This window comes from Xenopus tropicalis, chromosome 6 (genome assembly GCF_000004195.4).
Source record: "Xenopus tropicalis strain Nigerian chromosome 6, UCB_Xtro_10.0, whole genome shotgun sequence".
Taxonomy (NCBI): Eukaryota; Metazoa; Chordata; class Amphibia; order Anura; family Pipidae; genus Xenopus; species Xenopus tropicalis.
Window position 1 is genome coordinate 149,252,962 of NC_030682.2, and position 22,806 is coordinate 149,275,767.

Sequence of the window (22,806 nt, forward strand, 5' to 3'; positions counted from 1 at the left end):
ATGCCGTGTGTTTAATGCCCCTCTCAAGTCATTACCCCACACTACTCAGCTACAGAGAAGCCCAGTACTTAGCAATTGCCAATTGTTTACATTGTACTGTGGAACTTGTACAGCATTTTATGTGACTACAAAAATCAGAAAACTTGATTTGTCAGCACAAAATTAATTCTGTGAGCACAAAAATATTTTTTTTGTCACAAAATACATTTTTTTGCCAGAACAAAATTATCAGGAAGACAAATATACTTTTGCATTTCCAAAATAAAGACACATCAGGCCATTGGTTTAAACATGTCATTTTTAGCTTAATACCCAACCAATCCTATAATCTAACATTTTTGATTATCTTTTCCCCATTTTGTACCTACCTGTCTGTATATCCTGGAGTAGCATCTGTTTCTAACATTGCAATGGCCCATCTGTTTATTCACCCCTGTGCCCACACCAATAATTACAACTTGACTTGGTGGCGGCTGGACCTGAAGAAAAGATACAAGGTCCAAAAAGTGGTCATAGTGCACAGGCTGGATGAACACAAAGAGCACCTGTTAGGATCTGAGATTCGTGTTGGAGATTCAGTGGATATTAACAACCCAGTGTAAGTTCCAAACACCTCCTTTGTCTTCTTTACTCTCTTTTTTCCTACGTCTCTTCTACAAACCATTCAAGTTAGGTGGGACATCCAAGACTTGTATTAGGTACAAATAGGGCAAGCTATCAGGAGACAATGAGTGGGACCCTTAGTATCTGGGGGGGAGCAAATTTAAAAGAGACTACACCTCACCTGTGATGGCAAATCTTAGAAATTGTTGGTCTTTGTGATGAATTGTATTTATAGGTCTATGGCGGAGAAGAAGGCTTCTGGTTCTACTGCTGCTAGAACTGAGCGCATTGACTCCATGTAAAACCTCTCCTTTCTTACAAAGGGGTTTAGAGGTTTGAGATTTAATACTGGGTGAAATATTCCTTCTTTTTTTTCCTCACCAAGAACAGATGGAAATAATTTCCCTAAATCTCTAGCTGGGCAGGACCAGTCTCCTTTACCAGGTCTGTAGAAATGAATGATGGAAGGAAAGCTGCCCAGCGATGGTCCTGTTCAGAATGGAATTTGTAGTCTTCTTCTATAATGAGAAGAACCGGAGATCTGAAATGGTGTCTTGACCTCTTGAAATAGGGATAATCTGCCCCCTCCCTGCCCACCGGGCTGCTCTGCTATAGTGTTGTGTGGATGTGTTTCTAGCTTTTGTGGTTCTTTTGTTTATAATTAGAGATGTAGCGAACTGTTCGCCGGAGAACTAATTCGCACGAAAATCGGGTGTTCGCAAGTTCGCGAACTTTTAGCAAAGTTCGCAATTTTGGGTTCGCCTTAGCTGGAGCCAAATTTTGACCTCTCACCCCAGAGCCAGCAGATACATGGCAGCCAATCAGGCAGCTCTCCCTCCTGGACCACCCCCGGACCACTCCCTTCCATATATAAACCGAAGCCCAGCAGCCATTTTACATTCTGCCTGTGTGTGCTTGATGAGTTAGCATAGGGAGAGAGCTGTGCAGGGGTTTGAGGGACAGTTTAGGTAGCTTTGCTGACTAGTAATCTACTTTCTACTGCTCTGTATGTAGCTGCTGTGGGCAGCTGTCCTGCTGATCATCTGCTGTAACCCAATAGTCCTTGTAAGGACTGCTTTTATTTTCTGATTACTGTTACTCTTCTTTTCATTGTGTACTGCAGCTCCGTCTGTGTGTGTTTGCTACTGTAATTTATAGAGCCCAGTGCTATTAGTCTAGCTGTGTTGAGGACTGGTGTGCTGCTCCTAGTAGTTCACCCCCAGCACCAACCAGAAATTTAAGTTACTGTTCTTTAATGTGTCCAGTGCTGTTTGCTTTTGCTGAGCGATGTTTTTCCACCAGCAATAATATATTCCGTATCCACTACTGCATCGTTTTGTCTTTGGGCGTGAAACGGCTGTAACCTTTACACGACTTGATTGGCATGTAGACGCCGGACGTTTTAAAGCAGTTTATTACACAAGTTTAGAAATGTAGTGTGATTTCTGCCCTTTACAGCACAAAACGCAACGCTGTGTCAACAATGTATTTTTAAGAGACATTTTTGCCCTTGATCCCCCTCCTGCATGTCACTGCCCAGGTCGGGGCACCCTTTAAACAACTTTAAAATCAGTTTTCTGGCCAGAAATGGCTTTTCTAGTTTTTAAAGTTCGCCTTCCCATTGAAGTCTATGGGGTTCGCAAAGTTTGCAAAAGTTCGCACTTTTTGGCAGAAGTTCGCGAACGGGTTCGCGAACTTTTTTTGTGAGGTTCGCTACATCTCTATTTATAATCATATCTGTGGGGACCATAGAGGCCACAGACTTTGATATATCCATGTATATTGAGCAAACTGTTCAGTAGACCTCTGGCGTTTGTATTTATGGTGATTTGTCTTTTAATGTTAACAATTAAATATGATAAAATGAATGAATGTATAGTATATACAGTTTATAGGAGTATAGGTTATATATATATACAGTATATATATGCACTGGGGTTCACTTGGAAGAGTTGAACTTGATGAACTTTTTAAATCTCATATTAACTATATAACTATGTATTTAATTAATTACCCTTCTCTTCCCACCTCATTTCATCTATTTCCCTTATTTTATTTCTCGCCCCCCTCAATATATAATAATATAATATATAATTACCCTTCTCTTTCCACCTCATTTCACCTATTTCCCTTATTTTACTTCTAGCCCCCTCAATATATAATAATATAATATATACTTTACTATTGTTAATGTAATGATAGAAATGAAAGGCAAAGCCAGGAATAAAAGGAGGTGATGGGCACCTTGAATACACACAAGGCCAAACCAATGGGATTCCTTTGTGTTGCATTTTATTATATCAATCTTTCCATTTGATGGGTTTATTCCCCCAGGTGCGGCACCATCACCGAAGTCTCCACCGGCTCCATCACTGTGCCCTGCGAGGGAATGGCGGGTTATTATGTCACTGTGCTCATCCGCCATTCCGCAGAGTATCTCCAGCTCAGCGAGGTAGAAGTCTATGGGGAGGAGTCAGCTGATTATAAAGGTAAGGGCTCCCAGGGCTGGAACGGGTTTGCAAAGCTTTGATTGTACAGGTATCGGACCCCTTATCCGGAAATCCATTATCCAGAAAGTTCCGAATTATGGAAAGGTCATCTCCCATAGACTCCATTTTAATCAAATAATTCAGATTTTTCAAAATGATTTTCGTTTTCTCTGTAATAATAAAACAGTACCTGTACTTGATCCCAACTAAGATATAATTACCCCTTATTGGGGGCAGAACAGCCCTATTGGGTTTATTTAATGGTTAAATGATTCCCTTTTCTCTGTAATAATAAAACAGTACCTGTACTTGATCCCAACTAAGATATAATTACCCCTTATTGGGGCAGAACAGCCCTATTGGGTTTATTTAATGGTTAAATGATTCCCCTTTCTCTGTAATAATAAAACAGTACCTGTACTTGATCCCAACTAAGATATAATTACCCCTTATTGGGGCAGAACAGCCCTATTGGGTTTATTTAATGGTTAAATGATTCCCCTTTCTCTGTAATAATAAAACAGTACCTGTACTTGATCCCAACTAAGATATAATTACCCCTTATTGGGGGCAGAACAGCCCTATTGGGTTTATTTCATGGTTAAATGATTCCCTTTTCTCTGTAATAATAAAACAGTACCTGTACTTGATCCCAACTAAGATATAATTACCCCTTATTGGGGGCAGAACAGCCCTATTGGGTTTATTTCATGGTTATGTAGCCCACCTTGCAAATACTGTGGTACTACTTGCTTGCTTTGGCGCTACAGGAGCCCTGAGCCCCGCTTATTATGGGGACAGGCGTTTCCCAGCAATGGCGTGCCTCCACCCAGGGATAGTGGTATGGACTTATTTCCTACCCCCTGGGAACTTCATAGGTTGATGTGCCCCTCCGGACTAATAGATCTCACCACACGGGTATATGAATGAAGTAAATGAAAAGGTTTATTGGACGGACACCTCTCCAGGAGCAGCTTAACCATAGTATACAGTGCAGGGTATATCTCCATACATCTCATTGAGTACCATCTCCTGTTGGCCTACCCAACGGTACTCCCGACATGTGTTCCCATCTAGGGGCTCTCCCCGGTACTCACGGCAAGACACTCTACCATAGAGTTCCCCCGGTACTCACGCTAGGACGTTACCCCACAGGGACCCACACCGGTACTCTCACTGGGCATCCTCAGATCCGGCCTCCTGGACTGGTGGTGCCTTGGTACACCTTCCCTAGCCACTTAATTCCCTGCACTCCGGCTGATGTACTGCCGGGAGGTCTTAACCTCGCTTACTACTCCTGGAGGGGCCATGTCCGCCCATTCTAAACTCGCTACTCTACATATCACTCCTAGAGCGATCTATCACAAAACTCCTATCTCAGAACTGTGCCCGGGACACCCACTCCATTACTGGAGCAATCCCAGGACTCTCCACACAGCACCTGCTGCTTCCCTTATATGGGCCTATACACCACCCTGTGGCCATAACCCGAACTACACTTGTACACCCTATTAACCATGTGCAACCCAGTCATCCCAGTGTCCCTGTTTCCCAGCACCACCCTGTGGTCTGTCCTAGGGGTTCCTGTCCTAAGGGCCCGTTTTTGGTAAACCCCTACAGTTAAATGATTCCTTTTTCTCTGTATTAATAAAACAGTACCTGTACTTGATCCGAACTAAGATATAATTACCCCTTATTGGGGCAGAACAGCCCTATTGGGTTTATTTCATGGTTAAATGATTCCCTTTTCTCTGTAATAATAAAACAGTACCTGTACTTGATCCCAACTAAGATATAATTACCCCTTATTGGGGGCAGAACAGCCCTATTGGGTTTATTTCATGGTTAAATGATTCCTTTTTCTCTGTAATAATAAAACAGTACCTGTACTTGATCCCAACTAAGATATAATTACCCCTTATTGGGGCAGAACAGCCCTATTGGGTTTATTTCATGGTTAAATGATTCCCTTTTCTCTGTAATAATAAAACAGTACCTGTACTTGATCCCAACTAAGATATAATTACCCCTTATTGGGGGCAGAACAGCCCTATTGGGTTTATTTCATGGTTAAATGATTCCCTTTTCTCTGTAATAATAAAACAGTACCTGTACTTGATCCCAACTAAGATATAATTACCCCTTATTGGGGCAGAACAGCCCTATTGGGTTTATTTAATGGTTAAATGATTCCCTTTTCTCTGTAATAATAAAACAGTACCTGTACTTGATCCCAACTAAGATATAATTACCCCTTATTTGAACCAAAACAATCCTATTGGGTTTAATTAATGTTTTATTGATTTTTTGTATTAACCCCCAGCCAGTATACAATGCAGCACCGACCATTCTTATTCTTTAGGAGTCAACTTGGCGAGACAAGGAGAAGTGGTGCAGAGTTCAACTTTCCTTTCATCACATGTTGCTGAGACGGCTATTGACGGTATAAAGCTCACATATCTGTCCATTTACCCCTGTGCCCATACCAGCGATGACAAGCCACCTTGGTGGCGGTTGGATCTGAAGTCCAGGTTTGCGGTTGAGTACGTGTTCCTAGTGTACCGGATGGACGATACAAGGGAGCGCCTGTTGGGAGCCGAAATTCGCATTGGAGATTCAGCAGATAATAAGAACCCAGTGTGAGTCCCAAACACCCCCTGGATTGCTCTCTGCTATCTTTTGATTGGCTGCCGTATCATTATGTGACTGGCGATGAGCAAATTTTTACACCAGGAATGGATTTGCAGCTAATTTCCACATTTTTCATTTTTGCAAATTGTCCCGTGGGAAAAAACAAAATCGCCTATTGACGTTAATAGAGTGTGAGAAAAGTGACGCGCGTAAATAAAAGTCGCGTGCGTACAAAAAAAAGTCAGTAGAAGGGAGAATAAAACACCCACTGACTTTAATTCAATTGGAGAAAAAAAAAGTTGGGAGTGTAAAAAGAGTTGCACCGTAGCTGCGAAAAAAAATGCCTGTTGACTTGTGACTTCTAATACTCACATGAACTAAATGGACAATTAAAGGGAAACTACACCCCCAGAATGAATACGTAACCAACAGACAGTTTATATTATGTTAAGTGGCCTATTAAAGAATCTCCCCAAACTGGAATATATATATCAGTAAATATTGCCCTTTTACATCCTTTCCCTTGAGCCGCCATTTAGTGATGGGCTGTGTGCCCCCTCAGAGATCAGCTGACAGGAAGTGATGCAGCTCTAACTGTAACAGGAAGTAGTGTGGGAGCAAAAGGCAGAACTCTGCCCATTCATTGGCTGATGGGGCCTAGCATGTATGTGTGCCTTGGCTTGTTTGTGTGCACTGTGACTCCTATGATCCCAGGGGGCGGCCCTTAGTACATAAAATGGCAGTTTCCTATTTAGGATTACCCAATGGCACATACTGCTAAACAAGTATATTTATATGAAAATGGTTTATTTAGATGAAGCAGGGTTTTACACATGAGCTGTTTATGCAATATATTTGTATAGAGATTGTTCGGGGGTATAGTTTCCCTTTAAATAGGAAATTACGCACAAGGAGGCAGAATGCACCTATACTGAACCAATGGCAGGTATGGACTCGTGCTAATGGGCTCTTGCTCCTCCCTCGCCTCAGTCCATTAATATTAGACTATAATAACCCAGCCGTGCTATGATAACCCTAAAGGCCAATCAGGGCACTGGGCAGATGCACATAGCGTGAAGCAAGAGGGTTTCTTTACTTCTGTTACTCTTTCCAGTTGGCCAGTTTATAATGGGGTTACTGGGTGTCTCCCCAGATGCGCCACCATCACTGACGTTTCTATAGGCACCGTCACCCTGCGCTGTAACGGGATGGAGGGTCGCTATGTGAGTGTGGTGATTCCCGGGCGCAGGGAATATCTCACCCTCTGTGAAGTGGAGGTCTATGGGGAGAAGATTCCCGACCCCACAGGTAAGTCCCCTATATAACACAGCAGCCCTTAATGGGCATCACAGCACCGGGCACCTCACTCGGTTTCACTTTACATTTATAGGAGTTAATCTGGCGAGACTTGGGGAAGCTTGGCAAAGCTCCACTTTCGACTCATACCCTGCCGAGGCAGCCACTGACGGCATCAAAGTGACCGATCTCTTCACTCACCCCTGTACCCACACGAACAGCGATAGCCCGGCCTGGTGGCGACTGGACCTGAAGAAGAGGTACAAAGTCCAGACAGTGATCATAGTGAACAGAGGGGACTGCTGCTGGGAACGTCTCTTGGGAGCCGAGATTCGTATTGGAAATTACGCAGATGATAACAACCCAGTGTGAGTCCCCAAAACTCCTTTATCGCTGAGTATTCTCTGAAATAACGAGCCCTCTGATTGGATGAACAGCAAAGACTGGGCGTGGGCAGAGAAATCGTACTGCTCTTACAGTGAATGGACATGTCATACTCACCTACAGTGGTGCTTGATGGTTTGTGAGCCCTTTGTATATTTTTTATATGAATGTGACCTAAAATATCATCTGATTTCTCAAACAAGTCCTAAAAGTAGACAAAGAAATCCTAGTTCAACAAATTAAAGAAAAATGATTATATTTGGTCATGTGCTGTGTGACCCCCTTGTGCAGCAAAAACTGCATGTAAATGTGAGCCCATTCCTCCATACAGAACAGCTCCAGCTCTTGGAACGTACAGAACAGCTCCAGCTCTTGGAACGTACAGAACAGCTCCAGCTCTTGGAACGTACAGAACAGCTCCAGCTCTTGGAACGTACAGAACAGCTCCAGCTCTTGGAACGTACAGAACAGCTCCAGCTCTTGGATTGTACAGAACAGCTCAAGCTCTTGGAACATACAGAAAAGCTCCAGCACTTGGAACGTACAGAACAGCTCCAGCTCTTGGAACGTACAGAACAGCTCCAGCTCTTGGAACGTACAGGACAGCTCCAGCTCTTGGAATGTACAGAACAGCTCCAGCTCTTGGAACATACAGAAAAGCTCCAGTACTTGGAACGTACAGAACAGCTCCAGCTCTTGGAACGTACAGGACAGCTCTAACTCTTGGAACGTACAGGACAGCTCCAGCTCTTGGAACCTACAGAACAGTTCCAGCTCTTGGAACGTACCGAACAGCTCCAGCTCTTGGAACGTACAGAACAGTTCCAGCTCTTGGAACTTACAGAACAGTTCCAGCTCTTGGAACGTACAGAACAGCTCCAGCTCTTGGAACGTACAGAACAGCTCCAGCTCTTGGAATGTACAGAACAGCTCCAGCTCTTTGATGTTGGTGGGTTTCCTCACATAAACCCCTCACTTTATGTCTTTCCACAACATTCCGTTGGATGAAGGTCAGGACTTTGACCATTGGCCATTCCACAACATTCACTTTATTCTTCTTTAACCAGTCTTTGGTAGAACCACTTGTGTGTTTAGGATGGTTGTCTCACTGCGTGACCCACTATCTCCTGAGATTTACTTCACGGACAGATGTCTTGACACATTGTTCCATTAATGAATAGAAGCCATCCAGGCCCAGATGCAGCAAAACAGGCCCAAACCAGAACACTCCCACCACCATGTTACACAAATGTAACGCTCATCTATTTTGGCTTTGTCCGTCCACAAAACATCCTTCCACTCATCTTGTTTGTTCACATGATCTTTAGCAAACAATAGACGCTCAGCAATATTTTTGTGGGGGAGCAGTGGCTTTCTCCTGTCCCCCTGCCACACACCCCATTGCTGTTCAGTGTTCTCCTGATGGTGGAACTCATGAACATCAACATTGGCCAATATGAGCCAGGCCTTCAGATGCTTAGAAGTTCCCCTGGGTTCCTGAGTGTGACCTCTGAGACTAGTAGATGCTGCCTTGCAGTTGGACTTATCTCTGACGGTTGACCACTTCTGAGTAGGGTAACAACAGTCTTGAATTTTCTCCTTTTGTACACAATCAGTCTGACTGTTGATTGGTGGAGTCTAAACTCTTTAGCAATAGTCTTGTAACCTTTTCCAGCTTTATGGGCATCAACAACTCTTTCTGAGGTCCTCAGATACCTCATTTGTTGCAGCCATGATACCCATCCACAGATGTGTTGTATGTGAGATCAGGCTTTGCTGGATCCCAAGGATACACTTACTTTTGCCACACACACTCAGGAAAGGGGGGAAGTGGGGCCCCTTGAGGGGAGTGGGGGGCCCTGCGGCAGCCCTGCACTTCCCAGTCCAACCCTGCACAGATATGTTATTGGACCATTCCTTTTTCAATAAATACATGACCAAATATAATCATATTTGTTTCATTTGTTTCACTACTTTTAGGACTGTTTTAGGTCACATTCATATAAAAATATAGAACATTTTAAAGGCTTCACAAACTTTTGAGAACCACTGTATATGCGCTTTTGTGTATTTGAGGGTCAGATTGTCTACATGCTTATCTGTATGAACACTATATTACCAAAAGTATCAGCACCCCTGCTCCCCCAGAAACCAACAGCCCCTCCCCTTGCTGCGATAACTGCCCCTACCCTTCTGGGAAGGTTCCCACTAGATGGTGGAACAGTGTTGCTGGGAGTTGCTCCCATTCAGCCACAAGAGCATTAGTGAGGTTGGGCAGTGATGTTGTGGGTCAGGCTCACAGTCGGGGTTCCATCCCACAGGGGTCAGTTGGGTTGCCCCTCCCCTTGCTGCTATAACTGCCCCTACCCTTCTGGGAAGGTTCCCACTAGATGGTGGAACAGTGTTGCTGGGAGTTGCTCCCATTCAGCCACAAGAGCATTAGTGAGGTTGGGCAGTGATGTTGGGGGTCAGGCTCACAGTCGGGGTTCCATCCCACGGGGGTTCAGTTGGGTTGCCCCTCCCCTTGCTGCTATAACTGCCCCTACCCTTCTGGGAAGGTTCCCACTAGATGGTGGAACAGTGTTGCTGGGAGTTGCTCCCATTCAGCCACAAGAGCATTAGTGAGGTTGGGCAGTGATGTTGGGGATCAGGCTCACAGTCGGGGTTCCATCCCACAGGGGTCAGTTGGGTTGCCCCTCCCCTTGCTGCTATAACTGCCCCTACCCTTCTGGGAAGGTTCCCACTAGATGGTGGAACAGTGTTGCTGGGAGTTGCTCCCATTCAGCCACAAGGGCATTAGTGAGGTTGGGCAGTGATGTTGGGGATCAGGCTTACAGTCGGGGTTCCATCCCACAGGGGGTCAGTTGGGTTGCCCCTCCCCTTGCTGCTATAACTGCCCCTGCCCTTCTGGGAAGGTTCCCACTAGATGTTGGAACAGTGTTGCTGGGAGTTGGTCCCATTCAGCCACAAGAGCATTAGTGAGGTTGGGCAGTGATGTTGGGGATTAGGCTCACAGTCGGGGTTCCATCCCACAGGGGTTCAGTTGGGTTGCCCCTCCCTTTTCAATTCAGTGGGAGTTGGGGGTATCTGGGCTGCTGACACACAGGGCAGAAGAATACAATAAAATACCTACAGTACAGGTGTCTTGTACATACATTTTCCTTCCCAGGTGGCAGTTTCATGGTTACTCTACTCACTTTCCCCCCAGGTGTGGGACCGTCACTGAAGGCACCAAAGCCATTATCACTCTGTGCTGTGAGGGGATGGAGGGTCGCTATGTGAGTGTGGTTATTCCCAGGAGGGCAGCAGTTCTCCAGCTCTGTGAAGTGGAGGTTTATGGGGAGGAATCTACTGGTTATAAAGGTAAGGGAACTGATGCACAATAAAACAATTCCACTATATCACAGTTGTATGATACGTGTTTCATTCCTTAACTCAGGGTTTAATGAGTAAGGAATTGCTGTATCCCTTGTTGGGTTACATAGTTACATAGGGTTGAAAAAAGACCAGTGTCCATCAAGTTCAACCCATCCAAGTAAACCCAGCACACCTAACCCACACCTACCAATCTATACACTCACATACATAAACTATAAATACACCCACTAGTACTAACTGTAGATATTAGTATCACAATAGCCTTGGATATTCTGCTTGTTCAAAAACTCATCCAGGCCCCTCTTATAGGCATTAACAGAATCTGCCATTACCCCATCACTAGGGGCATTCCCCAACCCCCTCACTGCCCTCACCGTGAGGAACCCCCTACCCAACATCCCCCGGCAGGGCATTCCCCAACCCCCTCACTGCCCTCACCATGAGGAACCCCCTACCCAACATCCCCCGGCAGGGCATTCCCCAACCCCCTCACTGCCCTCACCGTGAGGAACCCCCTACCCAACATCCCCCGGCAGGGCATTCCCCAACCCCCTCACTGCCCTCACCGTGAGGAACCCCCTACCCAACCCCCCCCGGCAGGGCATTCCCCAACCCCCTCACTGCCCTCACCGTGAGGAACCCCCTACCCAACATCCCCCGGCAGGGCATTCCCCAACCCCCTCACTGCCCTCACCGTGAGGAACCCCCTACCCAACATCCCCCGGCAGGGCATTCCCCAACCCCCTCACTGCCCTCACCGTGAGGAACCCCCTACCCAACATCCCCCGGCAGGGCATTCCCCAACCCCCTCACTGCCCTCACCGTGAGGAACCCCCTACCCAACATCCCCCGGCAGGGCATTCCCCAACCCCCTCACTGCCCTCACCGTGAGGAACCCCCTACCCAACATCCCCCGGCAGGGCATTCCCCAACCCCCTCACTGCCCTCACCGTGAAAAACCACCTACCCAACATCCCCCGGCAGGGCATTCCCCAACCCCCTCACTGCCCTCACCGTGAGGAACCCCCTACCCAACATCCCCCGGCAGGGCATTCCCCAACCCCCTCACTGCCCTCACCGTGAGGAACCCCCTACCCAACATCCCCCGGCAGGGCATTCCCCAACCCCCTCACTGCCCTCACCGTGAGGAACCCCCTACGCTGCTTCAAATGGAAGCTCCGTTCCTCTAATCTAAAGGGGTGACCTCTGGTGCGCTGATTGTTTTTATGGGAAAAAAGAACATCCCCCAACTGCCTATAATCCCCTCTAATGTACTTGTACAGAGTAATCATGTCCCCTCGCAAGCGCCTCTTTTCCAGAGAAAACAACCCCAACCCTGACAGTCTAACCTCATAGTTTAACCCTTCCATCCCCTTTACCAGTTTAGTTGCAGTCTCTGCACTCTCTCCAGCTCATTAATATCCTTCTTAAGGACTGGAGCCCAAAACTGCCCCCCATACTCACTGTTACTGCCCCCCATACTCACTGTTACTGCCCCCATACTCACTGTTACTGCCCCCCATACTCACTGTTACTGCCCCCCCATACTCACTGTCACTGCCCCCCATACTCCCTGTCACTGCCCCCCATGCTCACTGTTACTGCCCCCCATACTCACTGTCACTGCCCCCCATACTCACTGTCACTGCCCCCCATACTCCCTGTCACTGCCCCCCATGCTCACTGTTACTGCCCCCTATACTCACTGTCACTGCCCCCCATACTCACTGTCACTGCCCCCCATACTCACTGTCACTGCCCCCCATACTCACTGTTACTGCCCCCCATACTCACTGTCACTGCCTCCCATACTCACTGTCACTGCCCCCCATACTAACACTCACTGCCCCCCATACTCACTGTTACTGCCCCCCATATTCACTGTAACTGCCCCCCATACTCACTGTCACTGCCCCCCATACTCCCTGTCACTGCCCCCCATACTCACTCTTACTGCCCCCCATACTCACTGTCACTGCCCCCCATACTCCCTGTCACTGCCCCCCATGCTCACTGTTACTGCCCCCCATACTCACTGTCACTGCCCCCCATACTCACTGTCACTGCCCCCCATACTCACTGTCACTGCCCCCCATGCTCACTGTTACTGCCCCCCATACTCACTGTCACTGCCCCCCATACTCACTGTCACTGCCCCCCATACTAACACTCACTGCCCCCCATACTCACTGTTACTGCCCCCCATATTCACTGTAACTGCCCCCCATACTCACTGTAAATGCCCCTATACTCACTGTTACTGCCCCCCATACTCACACTCACTGCCCCCCATACTCACTGTTACTGCCCCCCCCATACTCACTGTAACTGCCCCTATACTCACTGTTACTGCCCCTATACTCACTGTTACTGCCCCCCATACTCACTGTTACTGCCCCCCATACTCACTGTTACTGCCCCCCATACTCAAGGTGAGACCTTACCAGGGACCTATAAAGGGGCAAAATTATGTTTCATCCCTTGAGTCAATGCCCTTTTTTATACAAGACAGCACTTTATTTGCTTTAGTAGCCACAGAATGACACTGCCTGGAATTAGACAACTTGTTATCTACAAAAACCCCCAGATCCTTCTCCATTAAGGATCCCCCCAACACACTCCCATTCAGTAGATAGTTTGCGTTTATATTATTTCTACCAAAGTGCATAACTTTGCACTTATCAACATTGAACCTCATTTCCCAGTTTGCTGCCCAGTTTCCCAGTCAAATCTCTCTGCAAAGCGGCACATCCTGCATGGAACTTATAGTTCTGCACAATTTTGTGTCATCAGCAAAAATAGAAACAGTACTGTCTATGCCCCCCTCCAGGGCATTAATAAACAAGTTAAAAAGCAAAGGCCCAAGGACTGACCCCTGCGGTACCCACTAACCACACTGGCCCAATTAGAAAATGTTCCATTTCCCCCCACTCTTTGTACTCTATCCTTCAGCCAGTTCTCTATCCAATTACAGATATTATGTTCTAGGCCAATATTCCTCAATTTGATCATTAACCTTCTGTGAGGTACTGTATCAAATGCTTTAGCAAAGTCCAAGTAGATCCCATCCACTGCCATTCCAGCATCGAGGTTCCTGCTCACCTCCTCATAAAAGGCGACTAAATTAGTCTGGCAAGATCTGTTACCCATAAACCCATGTGGCACAAACTAATAGTATTGTGAACTGCAATGTATTCAAGTACCCTATCCCTTATTACCCCTTCCAGAAGCTTTCCTACTACTGATGTCAGACTAACAGGCCTATAGTTTTCAGGCTGAGAACGGGATCCCTTTTTAAATACCGGCACCACATTAGCAATCCGCCAGTCTCTCGGCACCATGCCAGACCTCAATGAATCCTGGGAAATTATGTGAAGAGGTTTGGCAATCACAGCGCTCAGCTCATTTAATACCCTGGGATGAATCCCATCCGGCCCTGGACCTTTGTTTACCTTTACATGTTCAAGTCTCTTTTGAATTCCCCCCTGAGTGACCCATGCGTCCGTAGCTAAATTACTAGCACTGGGCATATTACAAGGGAAGCCTTCATTATCTGGCTCCTCAGATGTATAGACAGATGGAAAATAAGAGTTCAAAATTTCAACTTTTTCCCCGTTCTCATCAACCAACTTACCCCCCCCGTGATAATAAAGTTCCCACCCCTTCTTGCTTCATTTTTTTACTATTCACATAATTAAAAAATAATTTTGGATTCTTTTTACTCCTAGCAGCAATATCCCTTTCCATCTCTATTTTAGCTTGCCTGATAGCTTTTTTGCTGCTTTATTTGCCCCCTTGTACCTGATGAAAGTTTCCGCTGCCCCAGCTAACTTGAATGCCCTAAAAGCAGGTTTTTTCTTACCAACCCCGACACTAACACTTTTATTCAGCCATAAAGGTTTTGCTTTGCGATGCCTCTCCTTGCTTACAAGGGGAATATACTGTTGTGTATACCTACAAAGCAATGTTATAAAGATGTTCCATTTTCCTTCTGTGCCTAACCCCATGAAAAGCCTTTCCCAGCTGACACATTGCAGAGATGCCCTTATACTGGCAAAGTCTGCACGTCTAAAATTGAGCATTTTGACGGTTCTGCAGCCGTATGACGGATAGAACTGGGATCCTTAAGCTCCACCAAGGAGTGTGGATAGAACCCCGCTGGCAAAGCTGCTACTACAAGTCCTACTCAGTTATACTAAACAGTTACACACAGGTTTATGTTCATAATCCCTAAACCATCAATGTTCTGCCCCTTTTGCAGATAATCTGGCACAGTCAGGGGAGGTCAGTCAGAGCTCCACCTACAGGCCGGAGTGCGGCGCTGCTGCCGCTGTTGATGGTGTTAAAGGAACAAACCCCCACACCCCCCCCTGTACCCACACTCAGTGTGACCCTCCGGCTTGGTGGCGGCTGGACCTGAAAAAGAGATACAACGTTCAGACAGTGATAGTGACCCGGATGGAACAGAGCGAGCGTCTGAGAGGAGCAGAAATTCGTGTTGGAGATTTTGAAAATAATAACAACCCTGTGTGAGTCCCAGAGTGTTTTATATTCACCCCAATATCATTTCTTATACAATGTACAGAGAGATACCATAAAACTATGGCACATAGGGATTCCCCTGTACTAAGCACAATTCAGCAGGAACAGCCCCCTAAGTTTGCCCATAGCCTGTACAGAGAGATACCATAAAACTATGGCACATAGGGATTCCCCTGTACTAAGCACAATTCAGCAGGAACAGCCCCCTAAGTTTGCTCATAGCCTGTAAAGAGAGATACCATAAAACTATGGCACATAGGGATTCCCCTGTACTAAGCACAATTCAGCAGGAACAGCCCCCTAAGTTGCTCAAGCCTGTACAGAGATACCAAACTATGCAAGGGATTCCCCTGTACTAAGCACAATTAAGCAGGAACAGCCCCCTAAGTTGCTCATAGCCTGTACAGAGAGATACCATAAAACTATGGCACATAGGGATTCCCCTGTACTAAGCACAATTCAGCAGGAACAGCCCCCTAAGTTTGCTCATAGCCTGTACAGAGAGATACCATAAAACTATGGCACATAGGGATTCCCCTGTACTAAGCACAATTCAGCAGGAACAGCCCCCTAAGTTTGCTCATAGCCTGTACAGAGAGATACCATAAACTATGCACATAGGGATTCCCCTGTACTAAGCACAATTCAGCAGGAACAGCCCCCTAAGTTTTGCTCATAGCCTGTACAGAGAGATATCATAAAACTATGGCACATAGGGATTCCCCTGTACTAAGCACAATTCAGCAGGAACAGCCCCCTAAGTTTGCCCATAGCCTGTACAGAGAGATACCATAAAACTATGGCACATAGGGATTCCCCTGTACTAAGCACAATTCAGCAGGAACAGCCCCCTAAGTGTGCTCATAGCCTGTACAGAAAGATACCATAAAACTATGGCACATAGGGATTCCCCTGTACTAAGCACAATTCAGCAGGAACAGCCCCCTAAGTTTGCTCATAGCCTGTACAGAGAGATACCATAAAACTATGGCACATAGGGATTCCCCTGTACTAAGCACAATTCAGCAGGAACAGCCCCCTAAGTTTGCTCATAGTTTATAGCTACCTAGCCTGGCCTGATCTGATGAATGGACTTGCCAGTACTCCCATGCAACTTGGCTTTTATGTTTCTGGGGAGAACACAGCATTGTATAAAACACTATGCACAATGTACTTGTAGAACAAGTCGCTAATATTTCATAAAAAAAAAGAAAATGAAGTGAAATGAAGACTGACTTCATCTTATGATCCTATAATGTTCCATTTCCCCAGATGCGGCACCATCACCGATGTCTCCCAAACCAACATCACCCTGTCCTGTAATGGGACGGAGGGTCGCTATGTGAGTGTGGTGATTCCTGGGAGAGAAGAATATCTCCAGCTCTGTGAAGTGGAGGTTTATGGGGAGGAATCTATAAATCAGGAAGGTAAATGTGAAACCTTCCCCATGTACTTGATTTTTAGACTTTTTTCTATATATGCCACCATCTTGGCTCCATTGTCACCCCTGTGCCTGTCCTGTTTTTGTTAGGAGCTTCACCCCTCTGTGAGGAATAGGTAGGGGGCGCTAGAGAGGAGAAGGGAAAGTTGCGTCTTTAAGACTAGATAAGAGCAGGACAGAAAAACTGTAGAATGGATGAAGTGGGACAGAGCAGGCGAAGACTTGAGCAGTAACAAGAATGGAACAGAACCAGGAACAAGAACAGTAGCAGAACAGGGGTGAATCTAGAACAGGGCAAGGGCAGGGAACAAGAGCTGGGGCAAGTCACAGTGCCCAATGTAAAGTCAATGCTCAGGCATGGAATGTGAGGAGGGATGGGCTTATATAGGGTGTCAGCCCTTATTGGCTATCAGACCCCACTGGCCCCCCTATACTCCTGCACCCCAAACCTTGGGGATAATGATCTGTATCTCACACATATATTGATATTGTACATCAGTCAGGGACCCCACTGACCCCCCAATACTCCTGCACCCCCAAACCTTGGGGATAAGGATCTGTATCTCACACATATATTGTACATCAGTCAGGGACCCCACTGGCCCCCCTATACTCCTGCACCCCCAAACCTTGGGGATAATGATCTGTATCTCACACATATATTGATATTGTACATCAGTCAGGGACCCCACTGGCCCCCCTATACTCCTGCACCCCCAAACCTTGGGGATAATGATCTGTATCTCACACATATATTGATATTGTACATCAGTCAGGGACCCCACTGGCCCCCCTATACTCCTGCACCCCCAAACCTTGGGATAATGATCTGTATCTCACACATATATTGATATTGTACATCAGTCAGGGACCCCACTGGCCCCCCTATACTCCTGCACCCCCAAACCTTGGGGATAATGATCTGTATCTCACACATATATTGATATTGTACATCAGTCAGGGACCCCACTGGCCCCCCTATACTCCTGCACCCCCAAACCTTATATATAATGATCTGTATCTGTATATTTAGGAATAAACTTGGCCAGATCAGGGGAAGTCCGGCAGAGCTCCACGAGAGGCCGTCAGTACGGGGCAGAAAGAGCCATCGATGGCAATAAAGACACAAACAGCTGCACCCAGACGAATGAGGAGAGTCCGGCTTGGTGGCGGCTGGACCTGATGGGAACCTACAGGATTGGGGCCGTACTCATAGTGGGAGCGGGGGAGCGACTATTGGGAGCTGAGATACAGGTTGGAGATTTATTGACAAACAACCCACCGTGAGTCCCAATAATCTCCTATTTCTTTTTTGCTTGTAGCTTTTCCCATTTAGTGTAAAGGGGTGAAACCATGTCAGGGAGTCGGGGGGTTCGGCAGATTTGGGTGGCACAGGGCATTGGCCAAGAAATATCCAAGATTTTCATTTGCTACTATACAGAGGTAAGTTCTACGAATAGGAACATTGATTTCTATTGTTGTGTAGGTGACACAACTGATACCCTGCTATCCCACCGGCCTATGGGAACCCAGGGTTAAGGGGACAGAGTTTTATTTAAGTAGGAAAATAAGTCCTAAGACCCAAAGGGAGAGTGTAATTGGGTCTAATCCCCAGGTCAGAAATGTCTCTGAATGTCTCACAGGGGTCCAAATAGGGGACTGGCCCTGCCCTCCATATATTTATATCCAGAAGAGTTTATGAAGAAAGAGTTGGGGGCTAGTAGATTAGTAGGGAGGATAGCAGCAGCAGGGAATCATGGGACCAGCAGTGAGAGGGAAGGTGAATGGGCCCCGTGTGTGTTGCTGCAGATACAAGGCCAATATTTCTCTCTCCCCAGATGCGCCACCATCACTGAGGTCTTCCAAGATGCCACCACTGTCTATTGTTATGGGATGGAGGGGCGTTATGTCACTGTGCTCATTCCGGGGCGCTCGCAATCTCTCTCCCTGTGTGAAGTGGAGGTCTATGGGCACCGGCCTTACACCGGCCAATGAAATCCATCCTGTTTGTCACTGTATCACTGTATGTACTAATAAACCAATTACACAAGTTGTTAGACAAAGAACTGGCTTCTGTCACAATAAACAAACCCTGGTTTACTGAGCCTCGTCTTATTTGTCATATGCCTGTGACTGCTAATATCCTTATCATTTACAGTAGGGGGTACATTATCCCTTATAATACATGAGTGATACTCAGAGTTCCCTGTATAACTCAGCCTGCAGCCTTGTGCCTTTATATGGGGGGCACAGAACCCCTCAGTGACTGCTAATATCCTTATCATTTACAGTAGGGGGTACATTATCCCTTATAATACATGAGTGATACTCAGAGTTCCCTGTATAACTCAGCCTGCAGCCTTGTGCCTTTATATGGGCACAGAACCCCTCAGTGACTGCTAATATCCTTATCATTTACAGTAGGGGTACATTATCCCTTATAATACATGAGTGATACTCAGAGTTCCCTGTATAACTCAGCCTGCAGCCTTGTGCCTTTATATGGGGGGCACAGAACCCCTCAGTGACTGCTAATATCCTTATCATTTACAGTAGGGGGTACATTATCCCTTATAATACATGAGTGATACTCAGAGTTCCCTGTATAACTCAGCCTGCAGCCTTGTGCCTTTATATGGGGGGCACAGAACCCCTCAGTGACTGCTAATATCCTTATCATTTACAGTAGGGGGTACATTATCCCTTATAATACATGAGTGATACTCAGAGTTCCCTGTATAACTCAGCCTGCAGCCTTGTGCCTTTATATGGGGGGCACAGAACCCCTCAGTGACTGCTAATATCCTTATCATTTACAGTAGGGGGTACATTATCCCTTATAATACATGAGTGATACTCAGAGTTCCCTGTATAACTCAGCCTGCAGCCTTGTGCCTTTATATGGGCACAGAACCCCTCAGTGACTGCTAATATCCTTATCATTTACAGTAGGGGGTACAGTATCCCTTATAATACATGAGTGATACTCAGAGTTCCCTGTATAACTCAGCCTGCAGCCTTGTGCCTTTATATGGGGGGCACAGAACCCCTCAGTGACTGCTAATATCCTTATCATTTACAGTAGGGGGTACATTATCCCTTATAATACATGAGTGATACTCAGAGTTCCCTGTATAACTCAGCCTGCAGCCTTGTGCCTTTATATGGGGGGCACAGAACCCCTCAGTGACTGCTAATATCCTTATCATTTACAGTAGGGGGTACATTATCCCTTATAATACATGAGTGTTCTCACTGATAACATATCTGAAGAGCAGATGCCAAAAAAGCAATGGGAAATGAGCAGCTAGTTATAAATACTGGTTAGTAGGTTTAGGTATTAGTCCCTAGTTTAAATCTGCTTGAAGTTTGTTCTTAGGAGGGAAAAGTGTATAAATTCTTCCCTCTCTCAGTGGGATCAGAAGTTCATGGCAGGGGATTTACCAACACATTTCCAAGCAATATTTAATCCCATGGGCAATACCAATGCATCTGCCACGCCCATTATTCGCAGTGATGTCATACGATGAATGGATGATGTCATCTCTAAAGCTGTTTGTTTTGCCAGAGGGGAAATACGGGCGAGAAGCCGGACACAGTCGGTGCAAAGCTTTTTTACACAGTTTTTGGGCAAATTGCACAGCATAATAAATATGCCCCTAAATGGGGTATTGCTCAGGCCCAGGGGTGGGCCAAGCCGACCGGGCACATGCGCAGTTCCGGGGGAGGGGGGGATGGTGGCTACGCGATAGCTCATTGCCCCCACCGTGTATTGACAAGCGGCGGGGGCAATGAAAAAGGAGCTAGGGGTAGGCAGGAGAGGTACCTGCCTGGCGCCCCCCAGTGTTTGTGCCCTAGGCAGCTGCCTCTTCTGCCTACCCCTAGTTCCGGCCCTGCTCAGCCCCCTATGTCTGACTGAGTAGGGCAATAGGGACCGGTGCCAAGAGTACGTGACCCGGGAATTCTTGGCTCGGGGCGGAAGGGGCCGGCAGTGGCAGGAAGAGGCTACAGATACGGGCAGGGAGCAGGGCGCAGTCAGAACTGTATCAGGCAACAAACAACAGAGGACACAAGAGCCGTAGCCAATGATACGGAGCCGCTGGACAGAGTAAGTACCGAGCCTTATTATCTATATATTATCCATGTGGGGCACGGGGCACGGGGCACGGGGGAGGCTTAATGGTATACAAATGTTGTCAGTTGCTCATTTGCCCTTTTCTCCATCTTAATGGGGAGACATTGGAGTTGCCAGTTAGGCACTGACTGCCACCAGCCTTGTGCTGTATTTACTGAAATCCCTGTGTGTGTCGGGAGCAAGATAGCAGCTCCCAGTAGGTATCAGAATAGCACTCAATAGTAAGAAATCCAAGTCCGGCTTGGGACTCCTCCAGTTACATGGGAGTAGGAGAAACAATAGGTTAGCTGAAAGCAGTTCTAATGTGTAGCGCTGGCTGAAAGCTCAGACTCAGGCACACTTTACTGCTGCGCTGCAAGTTGGAGTGATATCCCCCTCCCCCTCCCCCCCAGCAGCCGATCAACAGAACAATGGGAAGGGAGCAAGATAGCAGCTCCCAGTAGGTATCAGAATAGCACTCAATAGTAAGAAATCCAAGTCCGGCTTGGGACTCCTCCAGTTACATGGGAGTAGGAGAAACAATAGGTTAGCTGAAAGCAGTTCTAATGTGTAGCGCTGGCTGAAAGCTCAGACTCAGGCACACTTTACTGCTGGGCTGCAAGTTGGAGTGATAGCCCCCCCTTCCCCCCCAGCAGCCGATCAGCAGAACAATGGGACGGGAGCAAGATAGCAGCTCCCACTAGGTATCAGAATAGCACTCAATAGTAAGAAATCCAAGTCCGGCTTGGGACTCCTCCAGTTACATGGGAGTAGGAGAAACAATAGGTTAGCTGAAAGCAGTTCTAATGTGTAGCGCTGGCTGAAAGCTCAGACTCAGGCACACTTTACTGCTGCGCTGCAAGTTGGAGTGATATCCCCCCCCCCTCACCCCCAGCAGCCGATCAGCAGAACAATGGGAAGGGAGCAAGATAGCAGCTCCCAGTAGGTATCAGAATAGCACTCAATAGTAAGAAATCCAAGTCCGGCTTGGGACTCCTCCAGTTACATGGGAGTAGGGGAAACAATAGGTTAGCTGAAAGCAGTTCTAATGTGTAGCGCTGAGAGAAGAGTCAACGTAGGAGCTCACTATCCATGTATGATTGTGCTTTTTCCATTTCATTAGGATGAAGTGTTTGTTGGTCCTGTTGGCTGGAGCAGCGGTTGGTTGGGCCCAGCGGTGTGGCCCTACGCCCGGAGGTGAGAGATAACTGTGTCTGAATTCACCTTTATTGGACAATAATGTGTTTTCTCTGTTGCCAACATGAAAGCCAGTTATTGGCATGTATGGAGTTTGGGCAGCTTGCCCTGGCACAGGCTATAGACCTCTTGGCTTCCGGCTTCTATGTGTGTTTGCCCCCCATTTCCACTTGTACTACCCTTTATATTACATTCTTCCAAGTCATCCTATATATCTCTATTGCACTTAGCAACTCCACTGTCACCAGTTACCCCCCCCCCCCATAGTCTGGTACCCCCAAGCCTGACTAAATGATATTACTTTTAAAAAATAGAAAACTCATTTATCCTTCCATATACCGACTACTGTAACACTTTATTGTCTGGCCGCCCCCTCCACAAACTGTCACTAGTGAGCGATGCTGCCACTGCCCCTCACATTGGTTTCCATCAGCACTAAGGATAAAATGGCTTTTTCTTAAAGCTCCTAATCTGGCGAGATCAGGAAAAGCCACACAAAGCTCAGACTTCAGAGCCATAAACTACGCAGAGAGAGCTATCGATGGCGTACTTTTATACACCCGTGCGCTTACACCGAATACGACAGCCCAGCTTGGTGGCGGTTGGATCTGGGGAAGAGGTACAAGATGGAGACTGTGGTCATATTCAATAGGGGAGATGGTCGCAGCGATCGTCTGCTTGAAGCCGAGATCCGAGTCGGAGATTCAGCAGAGAATAACAACCCTGTGTGA

The 22,806-nt window shown here is 46.8% G+C and overlaps 1 protein-coding gene and 1 pseudogene across 1 annotated transcript in view; both read left to right on the top strand.

The window, feature by feature from the left end:
• Positions 1-18,868, top strand: part of LOC100490049 — a 61,187-nt gene extending 42,319 nt beyond the window's left edge. The window contains exons 21-30 of the mRNA XM_031904045.1: positions 391-598; positions 2,938-3,092; positions 5,455-5,731; positions 6,877-7,031; positions 7,114-7,387; positions 10,612-10,766; positions 15,043-15,310; positions 16,596-16,750; positions 17,798-18,047; positions 18,603-18,868. Of these exons, the coding sequence (XP_031759905.1) occupies positions 391-598; positions 2,938-3,092; positions 5,455-5,731; positions 6,877-7,031; positions 7,114-7,387; positions 10,612-10,766; positions 15,043-15,310; positions 16,596-16,750; positions 17,798-18,047; positions 18,603-18,759 (2,054 nt within the window). The 3' untranslated portion in view covers positions 18,760-18,868. The remainder of the gene's footprint in view (positions 1-390; positions 599-2,937; positions 3,093-5,454; positions 5,732-6,876; positions 7,032-7,113; positions 7,388-10,611; positions 10,767-15,042; positions 15,311-16,595; positions 16,751-17,797; positions 18,048-18,602) is intronic.
• A 1,893-nt stretch (positions 18,869-20,761) lies between these two features.
• On the top strand, positions 20,762-22,806 carry LOC105945167 (annotated as a pseudogene).